Source organism: Squalius cephalus, assembly GCF_949319135.1.
Source record: "Squalius cephalus genome assembly, chromosome: 2".
NCBI classification, from domain to species: domain Eukaryota; kingdom Metazoa; phylum Chordata; class Actinopteri; order Cypriniformes; family Leuciscidae; genus Squalius; species Squalius cephalus.
In genome coordinates this window covers 1979978-1989864 of record NC_137123.1, presented here as the reverse complement: position 1 = coordinate 1989864, position 9887 = coordinate 1979978, and the positions used below count along the sequence as shown (strand labels likewise).

Genomic DNA, 9887 nt, shown 5'->3' with positions numbered 1-9887 from the left:
TAATATTCGGCTGTACGTGCCGTTATGAGATACTAGACATTACACGCTTTTAACATTAAATAAAGCTCATCAACAGCGCCTGAGATTATCATCGCCACACTTTGTGTTTGTTGTTCCAGCGCGACGTCAGAAATATAGAAACCGCTTCTGCACTAGAGTCGTGTCGCCGTCGCGGCTGGATAGGACACACACACACACACACACTCTGATTACCATGGCGAAGAGGCTTTTATCGCGTGTAGTTAGGACACGGTTTGAGTTTAATCTCTTTTTTGGCTTATTTTATTATGTCAAAGAAAACGTGCCTAATAATAATGCACACCTAAAGGCGTTTTTCATTTCCAGCCTTCATCAACAATTATACATCACTTATAAATGATTAAATACAAAATTAATAGTAGGCTAGTTATTAAGATTAATGTGGTTTAGAATTGGTAAAATGTGCTTAAAAAAAAAAATGATCAGAAAATCAACGTGCCTAATAATTCTGCACACACTGTGTAGTGAACATTATATACACGACTATATGGTACATATTACTGTAAATATATGTTGTGTTTTATTGTATATTTACCCGCAGGTGAGGGTTATAGGCAGGATAAGAGCACAGATGAGCAGTATATGATATTATAGTCATATTCTACAGTATATTTACCCGCAGGTGAGAGTTATAGGCAGGATAAGAGCACAGATGAGCAGTATATGATATTATAGTCATATTCTACAGTATATTTACCCGCAGGTGAGGGTTATAGGCAGGATAAGAGCACAGGTGAGCAGTATATGATATTATAGTCATATTCTACAGTATATTTACCCGCAGGTGAGAGTTATAGGCAGGATAAGAGCACAGGTGAGCAGTATATGATATTATAGTCATATTCTACAGTATATTTACCCGCAGGTGAGGGTTATAGCAGGATAAGAGCACAGGTGAGCAGTTTATGATATTATAGTCATATTCTACAGTATATTTACCCGCAGGTGAGGGTTATAGGCAGGATAAGAGCACAGATGAGCAGTATGGCACCGCAGCACAACACGGGTCTTCTCGCCATCTGGGCCGACACCTGCCGGAGCTGAGCCCGAACCCGCTGCAGCATCACCGAGCCCGGCCCGCTACAGAGACCAGCTCATCCCGGGACAACCGAAGCAAAGCGCAAACCACGGCGTGTGTTCAGAGCTAAACATACCCGCACCAACCGCTCAAACACACGTCAGGCTTCCGGCTTCCCGGAGGGGCGTGGTCACAGCGAGAGAGGGGCGGGGCCAAGCGAGGGAGCGTCTCTAAACTACACACACAAACGCGCCATTTTATTTGTATTTCGTTTAATTTATTTGTGAATCCAAACGAGAATCTTAAATACAGGTGAACGAGAATACGAGAGCGTCTTGATTTAAAAAAGAAACACACCCCAGGCTCTGTGCTCGCTATCAAAACACTGCTTTGTGAAGCTTCGAAACCGGTGCGAATCATTAGATTCGATTCGGATCTGGATTCACTATCGATTCATTTGGCTATAAATCGGGTACAGTAGGGCCTACATGTTAATGTGTTAACATGCTTTTCTCAAGGAAACAAAACTCTCAAACTGAACAACTCTTTGCACTCATACCAGTTTAGTGGACTCTGTCAATACAATTAACATTCTCACACTCTTTGGGAAATATCATATAACGTTGCATAAATCAAAATATATGTAGACTGTGCCATATGGTAGGCCATTTTTCACGGACTTAAAGATTTGTAAAGATTTCAATTAATAACAAACATATGTCGAGATGATAACATCCTTTTCCCAATCATTGCCTGTTATCTCTCCACACTGACACCTTTATTAATGCTGTAAACTGAGATTCATGTGATATGAAAAAAAGAGACACGACAAACCCACAACTTTCTGTTTTTACTAATAGTAAAATATTTTAATTTAATATATATATTATAGTACAAAAATATGTAATATTTTCTTCCCCCAGATTATTAAATTACTAAAATCATAGGTTTTTAAGATGAATATAAAAATAAAGATGTATTATTGAACTGAATTGCACTAAACTGTCTGAATTACTGATTATGAAACTGAATATAACATGAAAGCAGAAAGGTGATCGTAACAGTAGATTATCATTGGGTTTAATGTCCAGTGAAAGCATGAACTGAAGAGGCTTTGTGTAAAAGCGTCAGTAGAATGCGTGTGTGTGTGTGTGTGTGTGTGTCAGGGCCTCTGCTGTGCATCTGTACGCTGGAGTGTGCTCTTCACCAGCGCTGCAGTGATGAAGGGGTAGATGTACAGCTGTGTGTGTGTGTGTGTGTGTGTGTGTGTGTGTGTGTGTGTGTGTGTGTGTGTGTGTGTGTGTGTGTCAGGGCCTCTGCTGTGCATCTGTACGCTGGAGTGTGTTCTTCACCAGCGCTGCAGTGATGAAGGGGTAGATGTACAGCTGTGTGTGTGTGTGTGTGTGTGTGTGTGTGTGTGTGTGTGTGTGTGTGTCAGGGCCTCTGCTGTGCATCTGTACGCTGGAGTGTGTTCTTCACCAGCGCTGCAGTGATGAAGGGGTAGATGTACAGCTGTGTGTGTGTGTGTGTGTGTGTGTGTGTGTGTGTGTGTGTGTGTGTGTGTGTGTCAGGGCCTCTGCTGTGCATCTGTACGCTGGAGTGTGTTCTTCACCAGCGCTGCAGTGATGAAGGGGTAGATGTACAGCTGTGTGTGTGTGTGTGTGTGTGTGTGTGTGTGTGTGTGTGTGTGTGTGTGTGTGTGTGTGTCAGGGCCTCTGCTGTGCATCTGTACGCTGGAGTGTGTTCTTCACCAGCGCTGCAGTGATGAAGGGGATGATGTACAGCTGTGTGTAGATCTCGATGTTGATGAAGAACAGAGGGACGAGTGGCCACAGCAGCACCAGCAGAGAAGAGCTTAACATCACTGACAACACATGAAGCCAGAGCCTCTTAGGGAGCGTCCTGCAGTCACACACACACACACACACAGTCTTCAGAAATCATATGGGACAGAATCAAATGGGTCTAATGTCAGACTCCATAAATATGTTAAAACCAGTGTGTTAAGGGTGTGTTTAAGTGTGTGTGTTCACACCTCATCTCTCCTCTCGTCCACAGCGTCCAGTGGAAGCTGACGTCCAGCACTGACAGTAGCGCGGCGTGGACGATGACGACGCCTGCCGTCCAGTAATGAGCGCTCATCCAGTGCCAGGCGAACGCAGCCAGCAGCTGATGCGGCAACAGGAAGTACATCAGCAGAAACTCCGCCCACTGACGCCAGCCCGGCCAATCCTGCTGCGGCACAGAGAGAGAGAGTCAAGACCAGTCTGTGAGAGTCTCACACACTCACACACACACACACACACACACACACACACACACACACACACACACACACACTCACTCACTCGCACACACACTGACGCACCAGTGGCGTGTGTGCCGGCGGGTCCTGTGTGGCGGGGCAGGCGGTGTGGATGAAGGGCAGGAAGGTGAGCTGGTAGTCGAACAGGAAGAGGTAGAGCAGCGTCAGACGAGGACAGCTCCTCAGACCCACCAGCAGAAACACAGTCTTGCCCAGATACAGCTCCTACACACACACACACACACACACACACACACACACACACACACACAGAGAGAGAGATGATGCTGAACGATCTTACTGCGAAACACACACACACAGAAGCTTTACACTCATGGGTTATTTCTTCTACCCAAACCCTGGGTTGAGCCATGGGGTTATCTCTCCAGTGTTTGTGTAGTGTTTGTGTTATCCCGATCCTGGGTCAGGCGTAGGGATAGGACGATTACCGGTTTCACAATAAACCACGATAAAATGTCCTGACGTTTAGTATAATTGTTTCAAATTTAATTATCATAAAAAACATGTTTTTTAGCGCACAAAACGTTTTCTCGTCGCTTGATAAACTTAAGGTTGAGCCGCTGCAGTCGTTGGACTATTTTAACGATGTCTTTACTAACTTCTCTTGGATGGCAGATCTCCATTACCCAGAAGCCTAGGCTCCAGTCTCCGCTCTATTACCCAGAAGCATGTGGAGGAGTGAGACCGCTCTCAGATCTCATCAAAGATATCTTAATCTGTGTTACGAAGATGAATGAAAGTCTGACGGGGTTGAACAACATGAGGGCGAGTAATTACTGACAGAGTTTTCATTTTCGGGTGAACTAACCCTTTAATGGATTATAAATACTGCGTAAATATAATTTAGTATTAAAAAAAAAACTAAAAATACAAACTAAAATATAATACGTTCATTTCATTGACAAAAAACAATGAGGGCTGTGGGCCAACTGACCAATCGGTAAGCCCCTCCCCTCGGACACAGATCAGCCAATGGCAGTTGAGTATCAGTTGCACGGGGAACTCGGACATCTTTAGGTTTCAGCGCCATAGAGAAACACTGGAAGAGCCGAAGCTCTCGTGGGTTTTATGGTGTTTATGCTACAGAAATACTAAAGCGATGTGCTGGGGTTCCTGTAACACTGATCCAGGATCCTGAGAGGATGGGCATGGGTGTTCATGTGTTGAATCACCGCACTGTGTGTGCGTTCACCAGCTCGATTCAGAAGTGTGATCAGATCTGCGCGAACGGACCAGTTATCTGCGCTATACGACTGAAGCCCGGGTCATTTATAATATCACTGATGTTGATATCACCAAATTAATCTTGTTACCCACCATATTTATGTCAAAATCTTTTATATATCCCTCCATAAGTCCCATTTGAATGCACTGTTTGCTGAGAAACACACACACACATTTCTCTCTCACACACACACCTTGTACCCCCAGAGGGTGAGTGTGACTCTCAGCTGTGTGAGATTGTGCAGCTCCTCCAGGATGATCCGTCTGTGAGCCTGATGCTGGATCATGAACGGAGCCGTGGACAGATCTTCATCGCTGAGGGCAGACAGTGCTCTGACACACACACACACACACACACACACACAGCAAAGGTCACATTTAAAGCCTCACTGATGATCTGCTGATGAATGTTCAGCACTGTAGGTCTCTTACATTCATGACTTCACATGACTGTAGAAATGTTAAATTGTGTGTGTGTGTGTGTGTGTGTGTAAGAGTGTGTTACCTGCCGTTGATCTGCTCCCTGTGGAATGTTTCTTTATACTGATTGGTCCAGACCCCCAGATGCTCCACCCACAGCATGACATCATCAGCGCTCCACGTGCTGAGTGGTTTACTGAGCAGCGTCTCATGACTGGAGTCGGCACTGAACGCGCGGTACACTAACAACACCATCTACACACACACACACACACACACACACACACACACACATTTTAAGCCAAAATGGGGGTCAACCTTGAACAAATTGCAACAGAAGCAAACTCAACTGATTTTGTATCCTCAATATGTCTTGAGAAAGGAAAAAAGCCCCGAAGAATCCCATTAGGGGAAAGTTTCGAAAAAGACCCAAATTTCCACTATTCATTCTCTTTCTCACGTGAATAGGGTAAAAATTGATTGTTGATTGAGAGCTGATTACTTACATCAAGACAAACAAAAAATGTATTACAAGTTTTTTTTAATTGTCTGTTAACATGGACAAACGGTGCATAATCTAATTATGTATGTGCTAATTTGCATAAATACCACAACAGATCTAAACATTGGGTCTAGCCAGGTGAACATGTCTTGTTGAATCTTAATGTTAAGGTCTGAATGAAACCCATTTAGGCTACCCATGAGCAGTAATACACAGAGGCAGGAAGAAGTACTTTAGAAACCAGCCTTATTAATATCTTAATATTTTAAGATCGTTACGAAAATGATTGTTGACAAAAAAAAGTATGACATCAAAACATGTCTATGAAAACATGAACGTATGAATAGAAAAAAATAACTGCTAGATTATGATGATGCATCAGTGTTGTCTAAGAAGAAAAGCTGTGAATGACCTCCAGTGAAATGAATGCGCATGTGAGCTAGTTGTTGAACCAGTCGATGGCTGAAAGGGAAACTCTTGAGTCAGCCTCAGAGAATGCTCAACTCTCTATCTCCTGTCCTCAGTATGAAGGTATGCATGTGATAGACTGAGAGATCCAGTGATCCCAGGCGTCACTGCAGTGCGCTCTCACATCCAGTTTCACTTCATTTAGCCGGTCTAGAAGACGTGCTGTCTAACGCTAACCAATCAGACCTCAGGCCCCAAAAACTGTGTGTGTGTGTGTGTGTGTGTGTGTGTGTGTGTGTGTGTGTGTGTGTGTGTGAGACTCACAGCTACACAGCTCAGTGCTGTCAGGACTCCAGAGAAAAACTCTCTGATGTTGATCTGCGGTGGGTTCACTGGACCAGCTGTGTGTGTGTGACTATTCCTGAACATCAGGAGAACCTGCCGGAGCCACGGATCACTGAGGACGGCCTGCTTCCGTCGGCTCACGTCAGCGGGAAACAGCTTCTCCACCGCATCCCTGTCACACACACACACACGATGTAGTCCCTGTGTATAAAGTGTTTTAGCTCCTGTAATAACTAAGGCGTGTGTGAACAGAAGCAGATCGACATCTCTCACCGGAGGAGGATGTTGACTCTGGGAAAGCCCTGCCACACCGCTCGGCATTCTGGGCAATCGGTGCGGAGGCCGGAGGCCCACCAGGAGGCCAGGCAGTGGCGGCAGAAGCTGTGTCCGCAGGGGAGCGTCGTGGGCTCGACCAGCACCTCGTAGCAGCAGTGACAGGTGAACTCAGCCGCCAGCAGACCCGCCAGCGGCTCCGGGTCCATGGGGATACACACGTCCATCACACCCTGAACACACACACACACACACACACACACACACACACAGGTGAACTCAGCCGCCAGCAGACCCGCCAGCGGCTCATCGGCCATGGGGATACACACGTCCATCACACCCTGAACACACACACACACACACACACACACAGGTGAACTCAGCCGCCAGCAGACCCGCCAACGGCTCATCGGCCATGGGGATACACACGTCCATCACACCCTGAACACACACACACACACACACACACACACACACACACACACACAGGTGAACTCAGCCGCCAGCAGACCCGCCAGCGGCTCATCGGCCATGGAGATACACACGTCCATCACACCCTGAACACACACACACACACACACACACACACACACAGGTGAACTCAGCCGCCAGCAGACCCGCCAGCGGCTCATCGGCCATGGGGATACACACGTCCATCACACCCTGAACACACACACACACACACACACACACACACACACACACACACACAGGTGAACTCAGCCGCCAGCAGACCCGCCAGCGGCTCCTCGGCCATGGAGATACACACGTCCATCACACCCTGAACACACACACACACACACACACACACACACACACACACAGGTGAACTCAGCCGCCAGCAGACCCGCCAGCGGCTCCTCGGCCATGGAGATACACACGTCCATCACACCCTGAACACACACACACACACACACACACACACACACACACAGGTGAACTCAGCCGCCAGCAGACCCGCCAGCGGCTCATCGGCCATGGGGATACACACGTCCATCACACCCTGAACACACACACACACACACACACACACACACACACACAGGTGAACTCAGCCGCCAGCAGACCCGCCAGCGGCTCCTCGGCCATGGAGATACACACGTCCATCACACCCTGAACACACACACACACACACACACACACACACACACACAGGTGAACTCAGCCGCCAGCAGACCCGCCAGCGGCTCCTCGGCCATGGAGATACACACGTCCATCACACCCTGAACACACACACACACACACACAGGTGAACTCAGCCGCCAGCAGACCCGCCAGCGGCTCCGGGGCCATGGGGATACACACGTCCATCACACCCTGAACACACACACACACACACACAGGTGAACTCAGCCGTCAGCAGACCCGCCAGCGGCTCCGGGGCCATGGGGATACACACGTCCATCACACCCTGAACACACACACACACACACACACACACACACACACAGGTGAACTCAGCCGCCAGCAGACCCGCCAGCGGCTCCTCGGCCATGGAGATACACACGTCCATCACACCCTGAACACACACACACACACACACACACACACACACACACAGGTGAACTCAGCCGCCAGCAGACCCGCCAGCGGCTCCTCGGCCATGGAGATACACACGTCCATCACACCCTGAACACACACACACACACACACAGGTGAACTCAGCCGCCAGCAGACCCGCCAGCGGCTCCGGGGCCATGGGGATACACACGTCCATCACACCCTGAACACACACACACACACACACAGGTGAACTCAGCCGTCAGCAGACCCGCCAGCGGCTCCGGGGCCATGGGGATACACACGTCCATCACACCCTGAACACACACACACACACACACACACACACACACAGGTGAAGTCAGCCGTCAGCAGACCCACCAGCGGCTCCGGGGCCATGGGGATACACACGTCCATCACACCCTGAACACACACACACACACACACACACACACACACAGATAACACAGCACAGACGACACACACACACAGATAACAGTCACAGATAACACACACTCACACACACAGAGAGATTACTCACACACACAGAGCGGTGTTGTCAGGTTCAGTCAGGTCCTCGTCTCTCCTCAGGATCACATCAGCTCTTTCGGTTTATTCATTATAAACACTCATCATCAACAGAAGAGAAAGAGAAACCGCTTCACCTCAGCACACACTCCCACTACAAACACACACACACACACACACACACACACACACACACACACACAGGTGAACTCAGCCGTCAGCAGACCCGCCAGCGGCTCCGGGGCCATGGGGATACACACGTCTATCACACCCTGAACACACACACACACACACACACACACACACACACACACACACACACACACAGATAACACAGCACAGATGACACACACACACAGATAACACAGCACAGTCACAGATGACACACACTCACACACACAGAGAGATTACTCACACACACAGAGCAGTGTTGTCAGGTTCAGTCAGGTCCTCGTCTCTCCTCAGGATCACATCAGCTCTTTCGGTTTATTCATTATAAACACTCATCATCAACAGAAGAGAAAGAGAAACCGCTTCACCTCAGCACACACTCCCACTACAAACACACACACACGTGATTTAGGAGATCTCTAGGGGCTTTCCAATCACTTCTGTTGATTTTCTACTGAGATTACGCTATTTCTATCACCCTTACATTTTTTAAATGGTATTTTATATTTTAAACAATAAATTAAAACAGTATTGTTTTATATATTTATACATTTTATGTGTTTATTAAGCTTTTTTTAATTATTATGATTAAAAACTGAATGACAGTGTGGTTTTTCTGGTTTCCTTCATTTCATCCCCAGCTCAAACCAGCATACACTAAACACACACACACGCTTCAGTTTCACTTTTGATGTGCTTCACTGACGTGACTAATATTGGTTTGTAAAAGGTGTCTATGGATATCTGGACGAGTTTCCGGTGCAGTTACACAGTTCTCACCGGCAGCTGTCGCTATTATTTCACGTCAAAACACCGAATCAATTGGCGAAGCAACGGTTCAACTGAGTTTTGAAAAGCTCATTAGCTTATTATTGTAAATGAGGAACCACATATCACTGGCATTTTCCGCGAAATCCGAACCCGACTGCTCAAATTATAAATCATGCTGATTACCATTTTGTGACACGGTGATAATGTTGTCACAAATGTATAATGGCCCTTTTAATTAAAATAAATTAAAGAATAAAGGAATTAAAAAGAATAAAAATAGTAAACAACTGCAATTTTGTGTTTTTTATTTTAAAATAAGCACATTCACTCTTAATCTTACGCCTAATATGCCGAAAAGTGTT

The 9887-nt window shown here is 46.9% G+C and overlaps 2 protein-coding genes across 3 annotated transcripts in view; both read right to left on the bottom strand.

Moving 5' to 3' along the window:
• LOC307153150 (thioredoxin domain-containing protein 11-like) overlaps positions 1-1265 on the bottom strand; it is a 31640-nt gene extending 30375 nt beyond the window's left edge. The window contains exon 1 of one of the 2 annotated variants that reach the window (XM_079862344.1): positions 979-1265. In XM_079862344.1, coding sequence (XP_079718470.1) covers positions 979-1103 — 125 coding nt within the window. In that variant the 5' untranslated portion in view covers positions 1104-1265. The remainder of the gene's footprint in view (positions 1-978) is intronic. The other variant, XM_079862345.1, reaches the window with a different exon arrangement.
• A 1448-nt stretch (positions 1266-2713) lies between these two features.
• LOC307151611 (bifunctional apoptosis regulator-like) lies at positions 2714-6782 on the bottom strand (the record flags this gene model as incomplete). The annotated part of the gene is made up of 7 exons (XM_079859717.1): positions 2714-2959; positions 3093-3292; positions 3426-3587; positions 4802-4940; positions 5113-5282; positions 6262-6454; positions 6556-6782. 7 exons carry the CDS (start codon positions 6780-6782, stop codon positions 2764-2766), a joined length of 1287 nt encoding a protein of 428 aa, XP_079715843.1. The 3' UTR covers positions 2714-2763.
• Positions 6783-9887: the final 3105 nt, after the last annotated feature.